Here is a 24,092-nt window from a genome sequence, read left to right as displayed (position 1 = left end):
GCCGCCCCTGGCCGCGGGCTGGAGCGGGGCGGCAGGCGGGAATCCCGCCCCCGACATGCGGCCGCTATCGCGACTGTTGTCTCCTCATGACAGCGGGGGGGAGACGACGACACGTGCAGAGAGGGTCCGGGGTGTGTGGATTTCTGGCGTATCCTGCATTTTGAGCTGGCAGATTTGTGAATGTGAAAGACCTGGCTCGTAGAAAGGGAAGGGCAGCATAAAGCATCTAGTGAATGATGCATGTAAATGAACGATGCACATAAAGCATAAAGTGAATTCGTAACAAGGCGCTCTTATTCTGGAATGTCCCAATATAGTTACCCTGAAATAGTTCTTCCGTGAACAGACACGTTTTTATGGCGCTGTGTCTGCTGTCACTCCTTAATTCGGGTGGAGGAGTGAGATGAGAATATGATATGAAGTATATAAAAAGATCAGCTGAATGCACTTTTTCATTTAAAAAAAAAAAAAGCCGGTTCAGAAATACCGTGAACAGTATCGTTATGGTTAATACTTTTTTATACCTATTAGATCAGATTATTGTGGAGAAGCTTCTTTCACGCAGTTTTATGCACTTTGCAGGGGTCATGGAAACAGATTTGGTCCTTAAGTTTGTAGCCAAGCACAGCTTCTGCAGAGTTTTAACTGAAGCGTCTTTGCGAGTGGCTGTGGCAGGAGGAGAAAGGCAGGTACACAGAGCAGCAGAGGAATAGTTTGCCTCTTCTGAACTCTATTGTAAAAGTTCTTTTAAAGTAGCTCTATGCCATGGGCTGTAGGCAGAAAAAAAAATTGCCAAAGGTAGAATGAATTGCATACTTGCAGGCATATGGGGGGAAAAAAGGCCCGAGTCCTGGCGTTATCCTAATTCACACCAGTGAGAGAGAGTGTGACTCCTCTTTCAGTTCTTTAATCAGACTTTGACTCAAAGGAGAAACAGTTTTCCCATGCTGAAAAACTCTTCTCAACAAATCTGGTGGGTTTTGGCTGTGTGTGAAGTTCTCAAGATGGGGTGTTACAAGTAAATGCGCAAGAAGGCACTGTTGGCAGTTTTGCACACAGCGTTGTTGGAAAGCTCTGTTAAAACATGGTGCTAGGGAAGTTTGAACAGCTGCAGAGAAGAGCGACAGCTCTCGTGGTGCGGTGCTTAGTTTTGCCTTCAAGGAAACAGCAATATATTGCAGCCTGCTAAAATGTGCGAACTGGGGAGTAGCAACACACTCCCTTAGAGCATGCCTAGAAACTGCTAAGGCTGACATACCACAACCTGGTCATTACTGAAATACATGCTGTCAGTGTTTAAAGCTGGCATAATAACGTCTCGAAAAATATACTGCCCTTGAGAGCATGTCACAATACACAGTTGTATGCTGCTTACCTGTATATCTGCAAGCCCTGCCTGCTGAAAGTCCCAATTTGCATTTATGAGAACTGGATAGCTTTTTCCTGGGAGAAGCTGTTCTTTTCTCACTGTTCATGCATTGCAGCCTCAATTTTCCAAGCTGATTTTCCTGTTAGCATGTGGCAGGTATTTGGTCTCAGAACTGCTGCATAGGCGACTATAAGTATACGTTGTGCTGGTTCCCATGAAAGCTTTGGTTTTGCTCCTTCTTTCATTGAGAAACAAAATAGCTGAGAGTAATTCAGCAAAGTCTATGTTTTGCATTTTGTGTCTTGAAATGTGACATGGGGAAGCAACGTTGTTAGTAGCATAATGCAGCAGGTCTGGGTTTGCTTTGGGTGGCATTAGGAAAAAGTTTGAGCCTGGCAATCGGTCCTTCCCCCCTGCCACCCCCAGGTGAGGTTGTTGGCCTGGGTGGAGGTACCTGTGTCTGACAGCCGCGATAAAGCGTGACCCTGTGCCTGCAGCCAAGTACTCCCTGCTGTGATATTCCCTGCACTCCGTTCTAGTTAATGCAGCATTATGAAATGGCCAGACAGCATGGAAATAGGCAGTTTCTGTGATCTAAACCACAGCAGGTTTATCAGGCAATGGATAATTCTCTGGAATGGCTGATAGAGAGTGGACCATGTAATCTTGAAATTCCGTATCGGGAAAGGAGCTTTAAGATTTATGTTTCCTTTTGAGTCTTGAAGAACTGGCTAATTCCCATAGGTTAGAATGATAAAACTCATTGCTAATCTTGCTTGTCGCAGCTCCTAATTCACCCCTGATTCTTGCCCTCAAAACCTTTCATTTGCTTGTCTGCCCCTAAACTCCTGTGTCTGCTCCCGACGCCATCGGTGTGGGACAGGCAGGGCTGGCATTAACCGGGGTGGGGCGGGTATGGCTGTTTCTTGAGAGATAGGAGAAGAACCAGCTAATGTGAGAACTTCAGAGGTGGTGTTTCTGGTGTCTGCCTGTCATGTCCTCATGTGAGCAGAAGGCCACTGGCGCAGAGGGAGGAGAAGCACACTCTGGGAAGCTCGCTGGCAGCAGCACGGTCTCAGGCACGAGCGATATCCCAGGGGGAGCATCACAGGGAGTCAAGAAGACAGGTGTGAGAAGGAAGACCTTTCTCCTCTCCGGTAGCCTCAGCTGGAAGAGAGAAATGACTGTTCTCTCTGCAGCTTTAAGGGGTTAAGACTTCTGGGGTAACCAATTTGTGCCTGAGCAGTACAATAGATTTTAATTCCTAAAACCTTTCATGGAATAATTTTATTGCTTCAGTGTTCACATAAGATTGTCTGACGTAGAAAGAAGAAATGATTTACTGTTTCAAAAGCAGTGATTTAAATGTATAATAGCCATTAGCTTGTTAGAACTAATGACTTTCTATATTGAGGAACCTTCTTTACAATTTGCAGTCCTTAAAGAGCCACGATAAATGGGATCAGATTATTTGACAAGCCAAACCGTTTTGATCACTGTTGTACGTTTTTATTTAAACAGAATGGTACAGGGAGTGGAAATCTGACTTACTGTAGGGAGGGAGGTGTAGCTGCTATTGTGGCTAATGATTATTGCAGAGATTGTTTAAAGGGACACTCCAAGTCTTAGAGCTTTCCAAGCCTGTTCTAAGCAATATGGAAGAAAAGGCATTAATTTCAGTTATGCCAAAAAATCTTCTTTACCTGTCTGACAGCAAAAGGGAAACTGCTTTGAGGATTGCAGAAGGGCTTTTGATGAAGTACAATCAAATGTATTTACCTGTATAGCATTCCCTAGGATCAGGTGTGATCTGAGTGCAAATGGCAGGGCCAGTCTCTGGGCCTTTAGGATTTGGGAGAACCATGTAAAGCTGCACTTCAGCCACGGAAAAGCCTCCGTGTTTCTAGGTGAGCCCCTGCACAGGCCTGGGATACAGCCAAGTGAGTTTGCCACCCTAATGGAGGTTTAGTATTGAAGGAACTGAAAACCTAGCCCAAAGATTTTGGGAAAAGCAGTGAGGTATAGAAATACGGACCTGTGAAGGGTGCAGCCAGCCAATAGCTTAAACTACTTTAATAGCAGCTTTGCTTTTTATTCACTGAAACGATACACTCCTTTGTCAGGTGTGACTGAGATCTCCCCAGCTGCAGTTTAAGCCCAGCAGAAGCATCAGAGAGCAGGTCCCTTCCCCGTGGTGGCTGTCCTCCGGCTCCGGAAGAGGCCGGTGGCGACTGGGAGCATTGCATTTCTAAGTTGGGTCGGCAGTGTCTGTAGCAGGTATCCGCAACAGGGCAGTCTCAAACAGGCGATTCCTTTTGGACAGCATTGTGCACTCAGTTTAGTTCCTGCTGGCTTCGGGCAGGCAGGGAAGTACAGGCCACATGCACAGTGATGCAAATGAATGAAGTCGAAGGAAGCTGCTTTTTTTAGGAAGAGGATTGCTGTCAGAAGGACCATTAGCTTTACAGGAACGGTGGCTGCAGTGTTTAAGAGCTGTAGCAGATGCAGTAGCCAGCAGTAGGCACAGAAAAGGGGCTTGTGGTAAAGCTGATGACAAGATCTGCTCTTCACTTGCAGTGCATGCGTCCCTGGGTAGTCCCTGGGTGTCTAGCCGTAGGAGCAGGGGAAGCCAAACCTGTGGAAGTGGGAGCACCATGTGCTGGCAGTGGAGTGGAAGCCAAACCTGTGGAAGTGGGAGCACCGTGTGCTGGCAGTGGAGCGGGAGCTCGGGTGCCTGCTCTCAGAGCTCTCCGTGTGGCTGTAACCTCCGGAGCTTCCAGGTCCTTTGTAGGCGAGAGCACAAAGGTATTGGCTGCCACAGTGTATGTCAGGTAGAAAATTTCTGTGTGATAAGTCTTGGTAGACTTTAAACTTTTGTTTGGGTTTTTTCCCCTAAATTTCATTTCAAAGTGGATCCTTTGTTTTTTCCTCCATTACTGTGGAGAGGAGGACCTCAGCTCTGCTCACTGCTTTCTGTCCCATTCCCAAGCTGATTTGTCTGGGTTTCCATCTTTTTTTTTTTTTTCCCCCTTTACTGTACATACAGGCCACTACCTGTAGGCAGCACAAAACAGAAATTCCCCTAGTCTTAATCTTGATTCAGACTTTCCATTAGATACTTCACTATGAAGATGCTCCGAAAGACAGGTTTGGGTTGATTCGGGGATCAGTTAGAGGGCTAACGATGGCCCCTGGCTGATCGTGGTCAGCCCCGTGTTCCCCAGTGCTTCCGAAAATATTTTTGGAAGGAGATTAGAAAGGATCCACGGTAACAAAATTGAGCTGTATTGGCCGGCCTTTGGGCTGACTAACTGTAAACCAGCATAACTGGTGAGCGGAGCGATGCTGTTTCATACCGTCGGGGAACAGCCCCAGCTATTGGGACAGGCTTTCTAAGCCGTGGAGTTGACTTTCCTCCCCCCACCCCCTTGCTCTTTACTTTGTTGATAACTCTTCATTGCACATATTGATTAATGTATGCAGGAAGGAGGGTAGTGTTATAAAAAACACAAGTAGCTGGCAAACGTTCAGGTCTTTTAGATGTAATCATCCAGTTTGGAGTCTTCATCAGCATATCAGGGTTCCTAAATTTAAATAGAGATCTGGAGAAAAACAGTGTAACGGTCACGTGCTTGGTGGCAAAAGCTGGGCTTTGTCAAAGGAGCTTTACAAAAGATTTATGATGAGTTTTGGATTCAAAACATGAATTTGATAAGGTCAGGGAGAGATGAAATATGGATAATGATACCACGCTTCTACAGTTAAAAGGGAAGTCTAACCCACTTCGTGTCTTTCAGATAACTGTATTAGCTCATAAATTTTCATAGAATTTATTTCTTTTCCCTGACAGACAGAGAAGTAACATAATGAATGGTAGCTTTCGCTTGCCTTCAAAAGAGCAGGAGAGACTTGGAGGGTTTGAACAGCAAGTCAGCAGGGAGCTACTCAGCGTCTCTCCTGGAATCTGCGGCGTGTTGGGCTGTGTCGGTAGGGTGGGAACTGACCCTGCACTTGTGACAGCAGTCCCGATACCCCCCTTCTCTCCCATTTAACCAGGGGTACTTCCCTGTGCACGTCCAATCCTTGTACAACTTTTGGACTCCCTCAAAGGTAGTTACTTGATTTATGTGTGTTTTATGAGATTTTTTTCCAATGAGCCACTGAAACTTCCTCATACTGGCTTTCTTCCTTCTTAAATACATTCCTGTAAATGCTATTAATGACTGTGCTTGTTTTCCTTTTTGAAGTGTGAATGAAAGGTTAGGGTATTTGCTGTCTGGGTTATTTTACAGTGGCAGGATTCTGCTGCCTTTTGCAAAATCCATTTCTGGCTTGTGTATTTTGCAGGTATTTGTAAATTATCATGGTTTTCTGGTCAGTAGCACAGTTACATTTGTGTAATCAGTCAAGTGTGATAGACTGGATTATGTGCTAGATACAGACCTACTGTGGCACAGTCAACCCAGAACGAATTCCTATACCTACCAAGCAGGTTTTTGAAATGGTGAAATAGAGGAAAATGTGTATGGTCGCTTGTGTTATAACTCACCTCGTACTATGTGTTTGGCCTAGAGGAAAAAAGCACCGGGGAAGTGTCGTGATAACAGCTTCTGGTAACAGTTGGGCGCGGTCCTTGTCTTTGCCTTTTTTTCTTTTTGGTATTGCATGTATTTTTCATATTGATTAGTACTGAAAATGACTGAATTAGTTACTCTTCTCCCTTGCCCACACAAATGCAAATATGTATTTGCTGTGTGTGTACGTAGCGAGAGAGTTTTTAGGCAGTGACACCACATTGGCTGGAAGGGAAGGGCTTCAGTGCTGCTCTTCCCTCTTTAAGTACGACTTGGGGTAGCGTGAGAAAAGGGTGCCAAAAGGTGTGGGTATGCGAATAGAAAACATGGATGGACGTGGGTAGCTGAGAGCGTGCTGCTTGGTTTATTCTAAATTATACCTGTGGGATGTGCGGCAATGTGAACGGGTTCTAGCTTAGGAAATGTCTGGTGTTTACCCATCTATTTAGAAAGCGGTATTTGGAGATTTTACTGGTTTTGCTTGGGTGAATGCTCACTGTGGGCTTGTCATGAGTTGAAGGGGAATTGAAAGTGGAAGTCCTGATGGCTCCTTCACAGGGCACATGTAGCAGTGAGGAGTGTGGTAACGAACTCACCTTCTTACCTGTGGAGTTATGTTCAGCCCGTACTCAAATGGGTGAAAGCTGGAAGTCCGTATAGTTAAAGAGGAACTTCTAAAATGCAGTATGTTCTGTATATATTTCTTTCTCTATTAAAAAGGGTATCCTGGCTTACTAAAAGAGAGTAGTATGTGGCTGTGGCTTGCCAAGAGTCTTTTACATACTGAAGCCTGAAGCTGTCTGCGCTCAAATGCTGCGAGGCATCCGTGCCAGAAAGCGTCCATCTGGTCCTCCGGGGGTTTCCACTGTAAGGAAGAAAATGAGGAAAGATCATTTCTTTCGCACTAATGCTGCATTTGTTACGTATTGTTGCTCACAGCTCCTATATGGAAATTATTGTGTATGCCTGATTTTGAGCAGAGAAGCCAGCTTTAATTTCATCTCAGCATAGCTCCAGTGAGTTGTTTGATTTTTGAGGGGAAAAAATGTTTGGCTCATTGTGGGCCATTTACTTGGCAGCTGTGAGGCTCTGCTTTTTTGGCAGATGATTGCAGACAAATTATAGCGTGGTGCTGGGATGACTGGATGGAGTTTTACCTTATCTTTCCTACATCTTGTCTCTTTCTCCCACTCGGGAAGGACTTGTGAGGCTACTTTCTGGTAATGCACTCTTAAATTTAATTCTCTGTCTGTTCCACTTTGTGTTGCAGACGTTCCTGTATGTTCTCTCTGGTAGGGAAGAGGTTTCTAACATGGCTGTGTTAATGAGCTTGATGGTAATAATCTGGTCGGTGTGGGGTTCTCTCTTGGATGCTCTGTCAGCGAGAGACGTTGTCCCACAGCAAGAGAGTAACATGTTGTGGGGTTTTGAGGGTGAGAGGGCACTAGAGTTTAGTTCTTCACTGTACTGGTTGTGGCTGGGATAGAGTTAATACCACTCAAAATCTTGAGGATGAAAGAAAAGGAAGGTTTTTGGTGTTCCTGCAGAAGACCAGGGGAAGCTTTCTGTTCGTGTTGCAGAGCTTTGCGTTTCTGTTCAAAGGATGTAGCTAAAGAACTTCAAAGACCAGACGCATCCAGGTCGATCTTGGGATGTCTTTCTGCTACAGCCTGTATGATTTCTTTAGGAGGACAGACGAAGCTAGAAATAACAAAACTCTCTTTACATAGTGACTCTGATTTCCAACAGGGACCTGCTGCTGTCAGTGTTTTTCATCTCCTAGCAGTGACTCTAACAGGAAACCTAGCAGGCAGCCTGTCCTCCCACAGATCAGCTTTGCCTAGCTCTCCGCTCTTTTCTTCGTTGGAAGTCTCTGTGCAGCTCTTTATTTATCAGAAAGTTAATGGTATGTCTGTGGAGTGCTTGGGGATGAGAAGGGGTCTTCTTGGTGATACTGTGCTAAACTTGGTCAATGCCCGCCTGTCTCTCAGGCCCTTTGCAAGGTATTTCTAAACCATGTGTTGGTGTTGGGGTTATCTCTCTGCATACCACGTGTCGGTGGTAAGTGCCCTTGTCACCTGCATCCAATTGCTGACCCTGAAGAGATCCAGGAGCAGGATCTCCGGGGTGAAAGGATGGTGCCACAGTCGTTCTGGGGGATCCTGCAGGTCATCTTCATGCGGTCCAGTACCTTTGCCTGTGCTTAGGCACGTCATCCTGTGACCCGGGGCATGATGGCTCGTGCCATGCACCAAAGAAAGTTGAATAGGGTTGGTTTGTGGTTTTTTGATGCTATTGGGTCTATTAGGCTGTTATTGGGTCTATTAGGCTGTTGCTGAGCTCTTGGAACGGCATTGCGTTTTATTTATCAAATTTGTATCAGCTGATGACACTTCTAGGTGCCAGAGGCTGTCAAAAGAAGGGGAAGTGGTGAAGGTTTAATGGTGCTGGAGAGGTCGAACTCCGGCCTCACTGCAGCAGAATCAAAGAGGAGCAGCAAGTCTCCCAACGCCAGCCGCGGTGGGGGGCGTAGAGCTTGCTCATGAAGCTTTCCCCTGGTCAGCTCAGGGTTTGCTGATTTGAGTAAGTGACGGTTACTATGTATGTGTGTTGTGCCTGTGATACAGTCATCCGTGAGTTGGCCCTCAGGACAGAGATGATTTTTGTGTTATTGTTCTTACTTTTAAAAAAAAAAAAGCTTGGATGAATAGTGGTGGTGCTGATTTATTTTGCTGCAGAGGGAACGAATCTCTTGCTGACCAGCTGCTGGTACAATATGTGCACTGTGATTTTATATCCTGCACTTTCTAGAGCTAATGCTATTTATACAACATTTTTGTTTGTTCGACTTTTAACTAGTAGTGTGTCAAGGGAAATAAAATCTTATTTTCTGGAACTGACTTTTCTCTCATTGCGCACGTAACTTTTCCTTGATGATATTCCCATTAACTACTTAAGTAATTGTTGAACTCCTTTCAACAACTCTCTCCGTTAATGAGAAAATGTGTTATCAGAAAATCTAGTAGATAGTCTATTTGATTAGGAAAGTCTTTTAAAATTTCAAAATCTGCAAAGTTTGAAATGTAGAAGTTTTAAAATTTTTCAATCTTTTTCAATTCTGAGAGGCTAAAAGTATAACTAACAGGCCATGTTTTTAGGTTAGGTTCATCAGAGTTTTAGATTACTTAATTTTTTTCCTACTCTGCATGTAAACATCTTGAGATGAAAGAGAGTTTCTGAATTAAAACCATTCTTCTGCAGACTTTTTTCCCAGCCAAAAGTATTTTTTTTTCAAAAGCAATTTAGATTTCAGTTAATTGCCTTTCTCCCAGTTTTTAAGGAACGCACTACAAATGGAAGAAGAAAACTGGACTTACAACTTTTCTCCTCCATATCCCTTTCCATGCACTGGGGTGGGTCTTCTGGAGCAGAGTTCAGCATTACTTCAGAGAGAGCTGCTGACTTGTGCCAAGGCTGCTCCTTCAGGTGGAGGGGTTATTGATGGATGTGCAAAGGGCTGGAGCCCTCCTGCTTCCACAGTCCCACCTTTGGAGGTGCTGTGTTTGGGAGGCTGCTCTGGGCATGCCAAGCCGGGTGCGGTGGGATGTGCTGCTGTGCGTTTCTTCTGTGCCTTGGGTACAGAGCCGCAGAGCAAAGGCACCGTGCCCGAGGAGTAGATTTTCTTCTCCCTGTAGGCTATAACTGAATGTCTTTAGGTTTGGCTGGTTTATGTGAAGCCGTATCTCTCTATCGAGAAAATGCTCTCTGGAGTATCTGCTGACAAGTGCCAGATTTTAAATGATCTCTCACACTGTAGTTAGAGAACATTAAATAGGGATGGAACAAAATAATCAATCAAGAAACAAGATGCTGCTTCTGGTCTAGATGGGAATCTTGTCTGCCAAGAAAGCAGAAGAGTGTTTTTTTTTAAATCGGGCTCAGTCTAGATGCACAGCCTGGAAGAACAGCATCAAAACGTCCCATTTATCATCCTCTGGCTGTTGGCCACGTTGGCAGAGAGGGTTGGGAGAGACGGTCAGGAGGCCTGTTTGGGTTTTTGTAAAGCTTAATTGGTAACATGGTATTAGAGAGACAGCACGGGCTTCAGAATTGGAGGGTGAGATTGCATTAGTTGAGTGGAAAGTTGGTTTTGGTCTGTGTGGGCGCTTGCAGGTTGACTGAGCCCTGCGGGACGGACGGCGGGGGGGACCTTGCTGGTTCTGACTGCAGCGGACGGCGGGGGGGACCTTGCTGGTTCTGGCTGCTCTGACTGCACGTGGTCTGTGGTGGAGACACAGTCACGGCAAAATGACTCACTGTCGCTGCTATTACAACTTCAAGTCCATTTAAATACTCTCAGAATGGTGAGGACTCGAAAGTTAAGGTTCCAGGCACAGGGGTGTTTTTTGAATGTCGTCATGGAAAATAGTGAATTGAGTTGCTTTGTTTTAGCAATGTAAGACTTTTGCGTTACAGCCCAGGGGTGTTTCTTTTCAGTAGCTCAATATATTGAGCCATTTAAAATTAGAGTTGAGTAAAGTATACTGTACTTTCATTAAAATGCCTTGTTAATAACCTCTTAATAGAAAATTCTGAAGTGTTTTTCAGATTTTTACTAGGAGAAATTCTCTTGAAATAAAGTCTCTTTTCTGTAAGAACCCCAAACCTCCTCCACTGAAGAACCTTGCTTTGTTTCCGATATGGTATATGATTTTTATACTTCAGTTGTATGTACTGTTTAAGTTAACATTTGTCATGAAACAAAATGAAACATTTAGGGTTTTCAAATCCAGTTAATTATAGACATGTTTAAAAGCAAGCTTAGAAGTTTATCTAATAGTAATTATTGGTAATCAGTTGTAATTTTAACGCTTTCATTCTAGTGAAATTAAAATCTTAATGCTCAAATTTCCTGTGGAACAAGAACTTAGTTTGTTGCACTGCAGTATTTTGGGAGTGGTAAGACAGTAACGGCAGTGTGAGGGCAGTGGATCGGTCTGGCCTGTGAAACTCTGCCTGCACCCAGGTTTTTGTGAAGCGTGCTCCTCCCATCTCCATCACGTAGCTGGTCAAGGAGAGGAAAACTGTTTGGTAGCTTCAGGTTAAAATCTGAAGGAATAAAAACCCTTTGTCCAACCAATTGCTATTCTACTTTCCTACGCGGTACAGAAAATGAGGAGAGGGGAGTCAGAGTCGCCTTGCCAAAAGACACCCAGGCTGCCTCCCTGCCCTGGTTGCAGGGGTGACTGCCTTGGCTAGCGCCGGGCTGGGAGAGGCTGCGACGCCTGTGCAGCCCCCGGTGCAAACGGGCAGGAATTTCTGGAAAAGCAGCCAGTGCTGGGAATAGGAGCGCCAACTGCCTTCTCGTGACAGATTTACAAAAATAGGTTTTTAATCATCCTAGTCTGATGTATATTTTGCTCAGCGTTTAGAGGCCTGGTGAATTCTGAATATTCTGCTTTGCACACTTGCTTAGCAAGGAGATGCTGAACTTCAGCTCCCAGAGAACGTGGATATTTCAGACTAGTGTCTAATACCAAGTTAATACTTTGTATTACCGGTCAAGCATTTGGGGGAGAATCGTCTCCCAAGATACCTTTCTTTTTTTCTGATTTGTTGAATGAAATGCCTGTAGAATAGTTATTGCATTGGTCAGAAATACTTTGATAATCCTCAAACTTCTGGGGAGAAATTACTCTTGCTCAGTGGAGCCTTGTGGTAAACTTGGGATATTCTGGAAAGGATTAAAGGCCTTGAATTAATTTGTGTGAAGTTGCTGTGTTGGTGCTCTGGCCTTCCCCTGCCCAGCGCAGACCAAAGGCAGTGCAAGGCAGCGCTGTCAGATCAGGGGCCTTTTTCTCTTGATTCATTAAACTTTTATCATCAGAAGATGAATTCCTCAAAAGCTTGTCCTGCCTCTCTGGGTGGCTCTATCTGTCAAAGATATAAATCTCGTACAATGAAACTGCTCAGTACGCAGCCAGCTTTTTTATCCTTAAAGCTGTTGAAATGCAGGATGATCAAAACGGGCTTAGTTCACTATTTTAGTCAAAGCAGGTCAGTACTTGCTAATTTAAATGCTCAGAAAGGTAGGTTTTATTCTGATGGAAATTAAGGTCTTGTACTGAAACAAGCAGTAGTTTTTATGACTGGGATATGGCCCAGGGTCTCCTGCTCTGATACCACAGTAATTAGTCTCAGCATAGAGATCCAAATGGAACGGCTGTTCATCCGTGCTAAGGGTTAACAAGATGTTGGAAAAAAGAGGTGGCTTAAATGACGTTGAGAACAAGGTAAGAGAGGATGTAAACTAGGTGGTGTTTCATATGATTCCAGTTTTCTCATCATCAGGGCATTTCGTACATGTGAATAAATACTTTGTAGGTCTATTTCTTACATAGGTCCCCTTTCCTTCTCCTATAGAGCTTCATAGTAAATACTAACAAAGAAAACACAGTAGTGGGAGCTTTAGGTTTAGGCTAATACAACGCTCCCCTTGAACTTGAAATAATAAAAAACCTGCTGGGCAAGCAATCCGGTTGGAGAAAGGGTGCTCCTCCTCTGGGTGAAGGCTTGGCCAGGCTGGGAAGTAATTTTTTGAAGGTGCTCTGCTCAAGCTGGGTGTCCGTGGCATGGTTCTTGCAGGAGGTTGTGCTGGCAGATGGTGTGCCCTGCTTCAGATGGAGGATGAACATTTCTGTTGGTGGGAGCCCAAGTGACCCTGAACACAGGCGCTCGGTTGCACTGGCCAACCGGGAAAAGACCAAAGTAGAAGAAAATGCTGAAAAGCTGTCCCTCCTTTGTATCTGGCTTTCCCTCCCAAATATGTTGTGTCACTTGACTCAGAAGACTGGGAAAAGCCAGGAACTGTTGTGTGTGGGGCCATGAAAACCCCATTTCTACGGCATGCACTTTGCTCCGGGAGCTGCTGCCTGGGCTGTGAGGCAGCCTGGGTAAATAGGATAAATATTTTCCTCTTTCTGCAAATTTGTGTTGCTTTCTGACGTGTATATTTGTTTTACAAGTGCTTAATGAGGTAGGCTTTGCTGCTCTTGTTCACTGCTATGTACAGAAAAGAGCCTACAACTGCTGTCGAGGCGTGTAAGCTGTCTGTGGCTTTCTCTGGACGTCGGCCACTCTCAGGTGGCTCCCTGGGCTGTGGGAGATGCCCCCGCTTGCCGTCACAGCAGTAGCTTAACCGAGGCACGGAGCTGAACCCAGGCAGTGGGCTTGTCATCTGCTTTTATTTCTTCTTCACTGCAGTTAGTATCTGCAGCGTTTGATGAGGGGGTGGTTTTGGTTGTGTGCTTTACAGAACAAGGCAGCTGTGGGTTCATCTGGTCATACTAGAGAGTAAACTGCATTTGAGCTCTCTCCTTTTATTAACAGTGGCCCTGGGATAACTGCTTACTCTGCATTTTTAATTAGTTCTCTTAGGGGGGGGAAATATTTCTTTCCAGATAAAAATACATAGCCCTGATAATGTCATGTAATGCTGGTTAGAGCTTGAGCCCTGAGAATGGTCCTTGCCACGTCTGAGTTTCCTTTTCATGCCTGCTTCTGCCCTACCCTTTTTCTTCAAACTCATAATAAAATACTTTGAGCAGAAGGGTTTAGCCCTAGGTTTCATACCTATGTTCATTATAGGCCTTATTGTTATCCTCAGAACAAAAATAATTTCTTTGTCCCAAACTCTATCATTCTAAGCTTCAATTTTATTTATTTAGAAAATTGAAAGTGTAAGTTGTATTATCTCCTGGCACCTGAAGTGAAATTGCGAGTTTCACTGCTGCTTTGCATTGGCGTTTTTCAAAATACACAAACATAACTTTCAGCCCTGAGCACAGGCAGTAGCATTTCCGTGAACAAAAACAGAAATGAGGCAAAAACAAACAGAGAGGGGGTTTTGTTATCATTAAATCAATTTTTTTCTCCTCTTTACGTAGGTTCCTAAAAATTAGCACTATGACTGATGGAGACTATGATTATCTGATCAAACTCCTGGCCCTTGGAGACTCTGGGGTTGGAAAAACAACGTTCCTGTACAGATACACCGATAACAAATTTAATCCAAAATTCATCACGACAGTAGGGATAGATTTTCGGGAAAAACGAGTGGTAAGTTGTCTCATACGAATGATACCACCTTCTTTTTTCTTTATTCATTTCTGCTGAGAACAAATTTTCTGTAATGTGTACTGCCTCTCTTCCTGTGGGGTACAGATGTGTTGATAATGCTTTTCCTGGTCTAGTTTTTGGCTTAAGCAAGTCACAGTTAGGAACTAGACAAAGGGGAAAGGTGCCATTATCCTTATCCCGGTGTTGGATTGTAAAGTTGTTTATTGCACATTGGTTTACAAGAGCAGGTTTCCATAGTGCTAGTGAATGGGGTGTGTTTTATGACTAGAAATAACTCTGGCCCCCAAACTCATAATTTAAATAGAAAAGATGGAAACTTACCGAAGCACAGAAGTTTCAGCTTGCTTCCAGATCACGCAGTAAACTAGTGAAGGCACAAGAAGCGGTTCCACCAGGTGGACCACGCTGCTCCTCTGAGTCGCTGCCAGCAGCAAGGCTGGAGGCTGAGCATACCGAGCCTGTGACCAGGAGTCCTCGTAGGTTAGGATCAATGTGCTTCTTAATGCCAGGTGCGTGAGCCTGCTCTGCCATGCTTTTTTGTTTCTTGATGTTAAATAGAAGATGAGAGTTTTCTGTACTGTCATTCAGGTACTTTTTGTGGATGTGAGAGCACGCTCACCTTGTTTTAATTTAATGTGACTAATGTATCTGCTCATAGATCCTGACAACTGATGCAGGCTAAATATAGGGGACAAATTCAGCTTTCTAATAGGAATCCCTCTAGCTTGCTTGAACAGTAAAACCATAATAAATACAAGATATTAGACCCTGGGCAATTATTTTAGTCATTTCCTTAATAGAAAGAAATGTAAATACTTGCCCAGTTGAAAGATGGAGACCTCTTTAAATTTGATTCTTTTTAACTTACTGTTTTAAGCTCCTATTATTTCACTAGAATATGAAAAGGTGGGCATCACTCCCCCATTCACCTTCATCTTCCCTGGCAACTTTTTCATGACTGCCAGTATTTGTGTCTGCTGTGCCGAGTTCAGTTTTGCCATGGTGACAGGGGCGCGCAGGCTCCGCCTGGAAGATGGGGGTTCAGGGGTCCCCTGAATAAAAGAACCGTGGATCTGGATTCTGTCTTGAATTTCTCATAATCAGCACTACAGCAAGTTCAGGCCGGTTAAACATGATGCTCGGGTCGGAGTGGAGCCTGGCTCCTTGTCTGCACTGTGGGATTGCACTGATGTAATAAGAGTAAAATATTAAAAACAGTTTTATTGCAAGGAAATGTCTGAACATGCAAATTGCCGGAATACTCTTTCCCTGGCTGGTCAGACACTCATTAACGTGTTTTGAACATGGGTGCTGGATTCTTTCCAGAAGGTTGAACTTTTCTGCTAAAGGCTGCAGACAGATTTCTTCCGTAATTTTCCATTACCGTACATTTTGGGGTAAGATAGTTTATAAGTGTGGGATAAACTACATCTTCCATGAAATTACCAGCTTTGAAATGCCTTGAAGGTCTAATGAATAATAAATCTAATATTTAGATTTAATCTAATAAATTGTCTTCTAAGAAAGAGATCCAAAAGGTTAAATATGTTTTTCTGTTGTGTAAAAGTCATATTAAAAAATGACCCTGTGAGATTCCTTGTTTATCACGCTAAATATTACAGGAACATGCTCCAGCAAACCAGTTTAATTCCCAAATGTGGTGCGGTTGATCTGTTGATTCTCTTCTGGTTTTCAGATCAGGGACCTGCCACAAAGGAAAGAAAGGCATGCTGCAGTCAGAAGCTACCTGTTGAAATGACAACAGTTTACATAAGTCCACAGAACCACAGAATAGTCTAGGCTGGAATGGACCTCCAGAGGTCATCTAGTCCAGCCCCCAATTAATATTATTAACTTGGTTGTGCAAGAGAACTAATGGCTGTATTTTACAGTCCAGGGAGGGCAGGTGAGGAAGTGTTCCGCTTCCCCGGGTAAGGTCAGTGCAGCCCCTGGATACAGACGTGTCCATAAAGTCCATATTCTCTTGATCTAAATGCAAGGGCAATATTTGCCTGCTTTTAAAATTGCTGAGAGTCTGCTAAACTACCTCAGATAACAGAAACAGCTCATACTTATTTTATCCCTCTGTCTTTTACTGCAACAGCTAATTTACACGCTGTTTCTGCTTAATAAAGAATTGAGCCCCAGCGAAAGGTCACAGTGATTTCTTTAAGCACTATGAGTTTGCAGTTGCAGTTAGTAAGGAAGTCATTAATGTCCAACAGAAGTTAATGAAGAAAAAATAGCTTTTTATAATAGTGGTTAATCCTGTCAGTCAGCTGTAAATTTTGTGAGAACAGCAATGAAACAGAACACAGACAGCTTGCTCAGCACAGTGCTATGCCAAGTTTTAAAGAATTGGTATCTAATTTGAAGTGCTAAATATGACCAAATTATCTTTAAAGTGCAGCTTTCATAGACGTTTCATGTGGCTCCTGGGTTTTTAAATATTATCATAAGTGGCCCTCTGAAGTGGCTTTTAGAGGTAAGAGTCAGCTTTTACTGAAGGACTGAACTTTTACTCCTTACTTATCGCTTGCACAAAATACAAGTCTGTGACCCATGCGATGGATTTCAGTGTGAGCTGTATGGCTGTACTGATTGGACTCTCTCGTTAGGTATACAACAGCAGAGGACCAAATGGATCTCCAGGAAAAGCCTTCAAGGTGCATCTCCAGCTTTGGGACACAGCCGGACAGGAAAGGTAACAGAGTTCAGCTCATTGGAAAGCAGTTCTGAGTTTTTCACATTTCTGGTAAACCATTAGTCCATTCAGGTGAAAAATATCAGAAATCCTCATATTTTAGGACAAGAAAAATATCTTCCAGAAATAAAGTTTTTCTGACACTGCTTTGATGTAGTGATCAGAGAGAGGATCTCGGGACTGGAAGAACTGAAGGTGGTCTGCTCCCTGCCTTAGCAGCACGCTGCCTCGTTTCTGGCACACGTGGGTTATTTGTTCGTTGGTTAGCTTTTTTTGGTTTGTTTTGTACTGTTATTTTGGCTTCATAATATGTTCCTAATCTCCTATGGAAGACATTGTATAACCTACCTAAGTGTCTTGTTCTTGTATTTCACATTTTTTCTGTTAGGCTGGATGGCAAGGCATGTTCTGATGAAGGCGCGCAGCATACAGGACTGCATTGGCACGCATGTAGCCATCAGACTGAGGGAAGTGGTTATTCCCCTTTATGCAACACTTCTGAGGTCACATCTGGAGTACTGTTTCCATTCTTGGGACCCCCGGTGTGGGATACTTTGTACTGATAAACTGAAGTCCCATGGAGTGCCATTAGAACAGGTCAGGAGGCAGAGGCATATGATGATCCGGTGAGGGCTGAGAGGGCTAAGCTTGTTCAGCCTGAAGATGGGAAGACTAAAGGGAGGCTAATTGCTGTCTTCGTCTACCCAGTGGGGAGAAGACAGAGCCAGACTCTCCTCAGGCTCACAGCTAAAGGGCAAGAGGTGGCGGTCACAAGCAGCAGCAAGGATATTCCAGCTAGGTAGAAGGACACAAGTGTTGACCATGGGAGTGGTTAAGCCCTGGAGCAGGTCGCTCTCAGAGGCTGTGCAGTCTGTGTTTTCTTGCAGGTGTTCACAACTCAGGTGGACAAGGTCCTGAGCAGCCTGATGCCTTCCTTAAGTCCTCTCCAGTTTGCGTGACTTGGGCTTGCTCAGGCTTTTCTATGATGAGCAAGCTTTCTGTTCTGTACTGCCCCAGGCTGGTTCCAGCCTCTCTCACCACCAGCATGCAAGTGGGATGGAGAGTTCTAGTTCAAGTCTTACCAATGCCAAGTACTATGGAAGAATTGCTTCTTAACTTACTTTTATGGTTTTGGTTGTATTTGCCTTCTTTGCAGCAGCATACAGTGGTTGACATGTATTAAGTTCATGACTGACCAGAATCCTCCTTTGCAGAAGGATTCTTTTATCTAACCAGTTGTTCCCCATCTTCTGTGTGCACACTTATTTGTTCATTCCAAAGACGTTCTTGACTTGTCACTATTAAACTTGATCCCATTATTTTCTTAAAGGGAGAATTGTGCATACTGCTTTCTTAAGCTTCCCCTGGCTAGTTACATACACTGGTTTTTGCTATGATGAAGTGTGTAAGGTTGCCCTCAGTGTGACTACTGATGTCATCTGCCAACAAGGGAAGAAAATGCAACTCTCACCTATTTGCTGTGTAATAGCGACTGAAGAGCAGCAGACCGAAGCGTTTGCCCAGCGGGGAGGAAGGAAAGTCGTGATGAGGCAGGTTTCAGGTTTTCTGAGTGAGCAGTGCAAATACCATGTGGGAGGGGTTGCTGCTGGAAGAAAAGCAGAAGCAAGCTGAAATTTTGTGTCTGCATCTCTTTCCCTTACTCTCCAACACTGTGTATACACCTCTGCAAGAGATTAAATATTTTGAGGCTACTTGCCCCTCCCCCCCCAAAGAAACCCTAAAAGTAGCGTCAGGTATCATGACATGTTTCTGTGGAGAGCTTTTGTTTTAATTTTCATGGATGTCTGTCGTAAAATACCAGTTACTCTTTCTGGTACTGCTGGTTTGTGCGAGATTATATAGTGCTGTTTTGTGATGTGCTAGATCCCTGTGATATAGAAAACACCAGAGTGCCATTGCACAGTTTTCCAGCACTATTTCTTCACATTTCTGATTTGAACAGGCTTGTGGCCTTTTGGTGACAAACAGAGCTGCATTTCATGGTTTGTAGTTTCATCCAGCTCCGTAGCTTTGCAGGAAGCCCGTGAACCATGTCCCTTGTGAACGCACACTTAGGCAGGTCTGCTTACGGAGTGCATGTGTTGTCTAGAGCTCTGCAAGGAAAGGTTACCTTTTCCTTTTAGCTGAGCTTCACAGCAGATAGTCACATCGAACAATCAAAAGCATGTAAACAGCCACCTACTCTTCCTTTGTTTGCTTTAATATTGACTATATTGAGTAGTGCACGTCCATCGACTAAGTGTGTGTAATCTCGGCTGGTGAATCCATTTCTATCACTGATCTGTGATACACTAAATGCTTTGGTATCTTTTTTTTTTTTTTAGGCAACCTGTCTCGCTCTTGGTTAAATCAGGCAGAATTTGAACTAATAGATTAGTCACTGACAATGTTTATATTCTCACATATAAGCTTCCTCTGGTAAATTACTAACACACTGATTAATAAATGTTGACTGGTGTGATGGATCATAGCTAAAATGAAAGTCAAGGATTATTTTATTTTGTTTTTACTTCCAAGGGAACGTATGTCCACTAAATCTTGCAGACTCTTCAGATTTCAAGATATATTTAAATAGAATTTTTGCACAAGCAATTCAGAAAAGCTTTACTCTATCTCTTTTGCCTTTACTCAGTTCAGGCTTGCCAGAAAAGTGCTTACCTTAGAGATCACTTTGTATTAATAGAGCTATGTTGTCTTTTTTTCTTCCACCTTCAGATTTCGAAGTCTCACCACAGCGTTTTTCAGAGATGCTATGGGCTTTTTACTAATGTTTGATCTCACCAGTCAACAGAGCTTCTTAAATGTCAGAAATTGGATGAGTAAGTAGAACTGTAGAGCTCGCGTTTATCGGTTGACTTGAAGCTTTCTTGTGTATTTTAGGCTTCTAGGCTTCATGCACGTCATTGAGCATTTTCCAGCTCACAAACAAAGAAAGTAGTTATGTCTAGTGCAGCCGTAAGTGGGGTACTTGCAGCCTGTAATTTGGGGTGAAAGCTTCATCAAATTGGAAAGATACATGCTCTTCTCTTTTTTGCACGACAGACTCTTTTGGGCATATTCTTCATAATCTTGTTTGGATTTGGTACAACTTGAATAAATCTGTTGCCTCTTGAAAATTCATGGCATTCGACACTTCCTTGGCCATACCCCATATTTTAGATGATATACAGGAGCTTGGAAACTGTACTTTGGATATTGCTGTTACCTTTATGGTGTGTTTTCTATTTGTGTGATTCCTTCCTATCTGCTTTGAGGTTTAAATTAAAATTAAGATTGGGCTTTGAGGATTTGGTTTGAAAGCCCATAGTGTTTGCTATCATTAGTTTTCCTTCAGACAACGGCTAGACCGAAAGTGAAACAAAGGTTAAATTCTTAAAGTTTGTTTTTAATTGAGGATATTTAGAGTGCTGGAAGGACAGAGGCCAGTACATTTCCAGCTGGCAGTTTTCCAGCAAACAAGCTGAAGGTGGGGATAACGTGAGAATCCAGATAGCTTTGTGAAAACAGCTCCATCTTCTTCAGAGATTCCTTCCTCCCACTAAACAATCCCCATCATCACAGTCTTCCGCTGCTTACCAAGCTGAGTCTCTAATATTCTTCTGTGTATACTGCGCCTTTTCAAGTCAGTCCCCTCAGGATTGAGGCAAGTGTAAGTAAATGGCTTTGTACAATTACTTACGAGGGGCGAGGCTGTGGACAGTACTTTCGCCTGGATCTTCAAATGGATAAAACTGCATTCAAACCACTGAGTATATCCAAGAGAAAAACGTGCTTGAGGATTTTGTCCTATACTTCTGAAGAGCTGCATTTGCAGATGACGTGGGATGTTGTTTGTACTTCCACAATGTCCTTATGAGTCTTGTAGAATAAAAGTTCTGGCCGGTGGAGGTTCTCCTCCACTAAAGCACTGTGTTTAGTGCACCTCATTGCAGCTAAGTCTTTTTGTATGTTGGTAAAATAAATACTGGAAATAATTTTCTAGTACCATTTCTACTTCCTATTTTGAAAAATTCCCCTTAGCAAGTAAATGTACGACAAGGAAATGTGTTTGGCATAAAGTGGTTGGCTGGTTAGTCTAGGATATTTTGAGGTGGGGAGCCAGAAAGGTATTTTGAATTATTTTGTCAACGATCTTGGTCTCTAAGGCGCTTCGAACATTCTCTTAACTCCTGTTTATTTTTGCTTCTAGGTCAGCTGCAAGCCAATGCATATTGTGAGAATCCAGATATAGTCTTAATTGGTAATAAAGCTGATTTATCAGACCAAAGGGAGGTAAACGAAAGGCAAGCAAAAGACCTGGCAGACAAATATGGGTAAGCAAATTATGACAGAAGCTAAATTTAGTCTATAACTGTTGTAGGTGCAGCTGATGACTGGCTAGAGATACTTGCAAGTATACTTACAAACCCTAAGATTTGTAGGCATTGCAGTATCACATACACCTATAGTGATATCCAACTTGCCATGCTTTCAGATCGACCTGTTTGAATAGGAAATAGATAGAATGAAACACACTGTTCTAGTAGTTTGGCCAAAATATTACAACATAAGAAATAAGGCTGGAATGAAACATTCTTACTAGAAAACTACATTCTTGGGATGTTGGCTTGTCCTGAGAGTTCAGGACAGACTATACCAAAGGCAGATGAACACTCAGTGTCATGAACTAAAGAACTAACAATTTCTATAATTTGCTTTTCTAGTTAGTTTGGAAGCGGAGACACCTGTGGATTTTGGTCAGGTTCTAGGTGTGCAGTGGCACTGAATTTATTTGTTTTTCCCTGATGGATAATAAAACGGTTAATGGCCTTTTTCTTGTTCTAGTGAGCCTTCTACATTACTTTGCACTAAAAACACCTGCAGAGTGTCCTGTAACTGGATAAATTGGCTGATAGTTAATATAATTAGTAAATAGTGCTGTGGATAAAAAGAATGTGTATTTTTTTTCCTTAGTGGCCCTTACTGTACAATGAGGGATGTTCAGAGAGAATTGGGCCAGCAGCAGAAGATGGCCTGAGAGACTGTGAGGAGTAGTAAACAAATTAGACTTAAAAATAATAAAAGAATATTAAAGAGTTGTGTGGAGCCAGGTAAGGAGGACAGTGACACTGAGGAGATGGTAGCTCATGCCCGATTTCATACGATGGAAGTGCTGGAGCGATTGATAATCTTCTCTTCTGAAAAAGACGATTTGGAAGGCAATATTCTGGATTCAAAGGGGATTTCAGAATGGAAACAGCCAAGTTAAGTTGCGCTTATAAGTAGACAGGAAGGGAGGGAGACAGTACTTACAGGGACTGCTAAATAGCAATAGTTGTAACTATCTGCCTAAAAAAAAGGTTTCTGGTATGTTCTGTGGTCTCTGAAATGTTCTGTAATGCAGACTTAGGTTTCTCTTTAAAGTAGACTTTCTGGTTACCCGAAAGACTTTTTCAGCCAAGGTTTGTGCTGATGTTATCGCAATTTGAAGTCAAAATGCCAGGATACATTTTGTAAATTAATGTGGCATTTTTGTGCTCATGTCATCATGCCACCATGTGCTAGGAGCAGGAGTTTGGGTTCTGCCCAGCAAGGAAGTAGAGTCCCGACAAACCAGAAGTCTGTCCCATTCATTTCATTGCCACTAAACCCACCATTGATAGCTGCACTGAGGGTGTTACAGAGAGTTGAGTCTCGGTTGTCTTTAAAAGTCTCTCCAGCAAACCTTTTCCTTTCCACCGTAGCATACCGTACTTCGAAACAAGTGCTGCTACCGGACAGAACGTGGAGAAGGCTGTGGACACGCTTCTGGACTTGATAATGAAGCGTATGGAGCAGTGCGTGGACAAGACACAGGTCTCTGACACAGCCAACGGAGGAAGCTCGGGAAAGCTAGATTCAGCAAAACCAGAGGAGAAAAAGTGTGCCTGCTAAACGTCACCTCTAAACTGTGAGAACCAATGAAAATAGTTCATCAGAATATGGCTGACCTACCACCAAATTCAAACCGGCTTTCTTGAGCCGTGCACAGAAGCAAAGTTACATTGTTTTATTGGGGTTGTGCATTTTTCTCCAAAGAACTGGTTTAAAACTAAAAGCTGTGTTTCAGTGAGGCTCTTGTTCCTGATACGGTGCCATCTTAATGGAAAACTCTCCCACCTCTTCTTCCCCACTCCTTTTCCCCCAGCCCTCATCTTTATTTTTCATGTGATCAGGATACTGAATAGAGGAAAGTAGCTTTATTTTTTTAAAAAAGGAGGGAAAGAACCTATTGTCTGCATACACTGGATATTGAAATTAAAATGGAGGTGGGTGGTTTTCTAGGTCTGTGCCATTTTTCCACAGAATCCTGTTTCATTATAATTCTTAATCTGCATCAGGGACCGTGTGTTTTCTAAGGCAGAGATACAAAAGATTTTATGTGGCCTATTAAGAAAAACTTTTATCACTTGCACAGAGTAAGCAATGCTGTGAATCCGTCCTGACTGAATCACTGAGACGGTGGCTGGGGGGGTGGGTTGCGTGTGTGTGTTTTGGGTTTGGGGGTAGGAAGTAGGGCATTTAATTTTTAAAAAAAATAAAAAATTATCAGGGAATTGCGCAGCATTGCTTGTGTTGCCAATAATCCAAGCAGGGATTGGAGCGTTATGGGAAAAAGTATGGAGAGGGATTCTGACGCTGCAGGGACAGTTTATAAAGAAGAGAGTATAACGTATGGGAACAGAGATAAACTATATTTTATGAAACAACTTCTTACCATTAGCAAAAAATATTCTTCCCTCCTCAACTGAAGGAAACTATCTATTTTCTTCTCTTTCTCTGGGTGACTGTATATCGCAGGTAGGACATAGGGAAGAACTTGTGGCTGTTTGCACTGCCTAGAAGGGAACTGTAAACTCTGCTGTGCTGAGAGAGCCTCTAAGTTACCGCTACAGCTTTGTCGGGTCCTCCGTACACTTAGGTTTTCAACAGAGGACAGCTTTCTCATACTCTTAAATTCTCTGCAAGAGGGCAAAGTGGAAAAAATGCGATGTGGGGACTTGGAATCATGTGAGTCCAGAATATGTGACTGACGGATAGAAGTGTGTTGCAGAAGTTTGCAGGTATCTCAGCACAGAGGGTAGAAGTTGCTCTGTTGGTGTGCTGCAGCGGAAGGGTGCAATGCAAAAGATTTCTTCTACAGGTGAAAGCAAGTTCTAGTGAAATAGCAAGCTGCTTATCACAAACAAAGACAAATACAGGAAAAAAAATTAAAGAAAAATACTATATTTATAAGTATAGATCATTTTCTAAACCAAGTCACAGC

At 43.2% G+C, this 24,092-nt stretch overlaps 1 protein-coding gene across 1 annotated transcript; it reads left to right on the top strand.

The window, feature by feature from the left end:
• Positions 1 to 13,908: 13,908 nt before the first annotated feature.
• On the top strand, positions 13,909 to 23,338 carry RAB27B (RAB27B, member RAS oncogene family). The gene is made up of 5 exons (XM_009274740.2): positions 13,909 to 14,061; positions 16,701 to 16,786; positions 19,523 to 19,626; positions 20,997 to 21,120; positions 22,531 to 23,338. Exons 1-5 carry the CDS (start codon positions 13,909 to 13,911, stop codon positions 22,718 to 22,720), a joined length of 657 nt encoding a protein of 218 aa, XP_009273015.1. The 3' UTR covers positions 22,721 to 23,338.
• Positions 23,339 to 24,092: the final 754 nt, after the last annotated feature.

This window comes from Aptenodytes forsteri, unplaced genomic scaffold (genome assembly GCF_000699145.1).
Source record: "Aptenodytes forsteri isolate BGI_AS27 unplaced genomic scaffold, ASM69914v1 Scaffold112, whole genome shotgun sequence".
Taxonomy (NCBI): domain Eukaryota; kingdom Metazoa; phylum Chordata; class Aves; order Sphenisciformes; family Spheniscidae; genus Aptenodytes; species Aptenodytes forsteri.
Note: the sequence above shows the minus strand (reverse complement) of the source record. Positions and strands in the feature narration are given on the sequence as shown.

What these genes read in the sequence shown, in the direction of transcription:
- RAB27B (XM_009274740.2), top strand. Translation starts at nt 13,909, where the DNA reads ATGACTGATGGAGACTATGATTATCTGATCAAACTCCTGGCCCTTGGA. An exon ending in AAATGTCAGAAATTGGATGA is followed by an intron (nt 19,627 to 20,996) that starts GTAAGTAGAACT and finishes TTTTGCTTCTAG; the next exon opens with GTCAGCTGCAAGCCAATGCA. An exon ending in GACCTGGCAGACAAATATGG is followed by an intron (nt 21,121 to 22,530) that starts GTAAGCAAATTA and finishes TTTCCACCGTAG; the next exon opens with CATACCGTACTTCGAAACAA.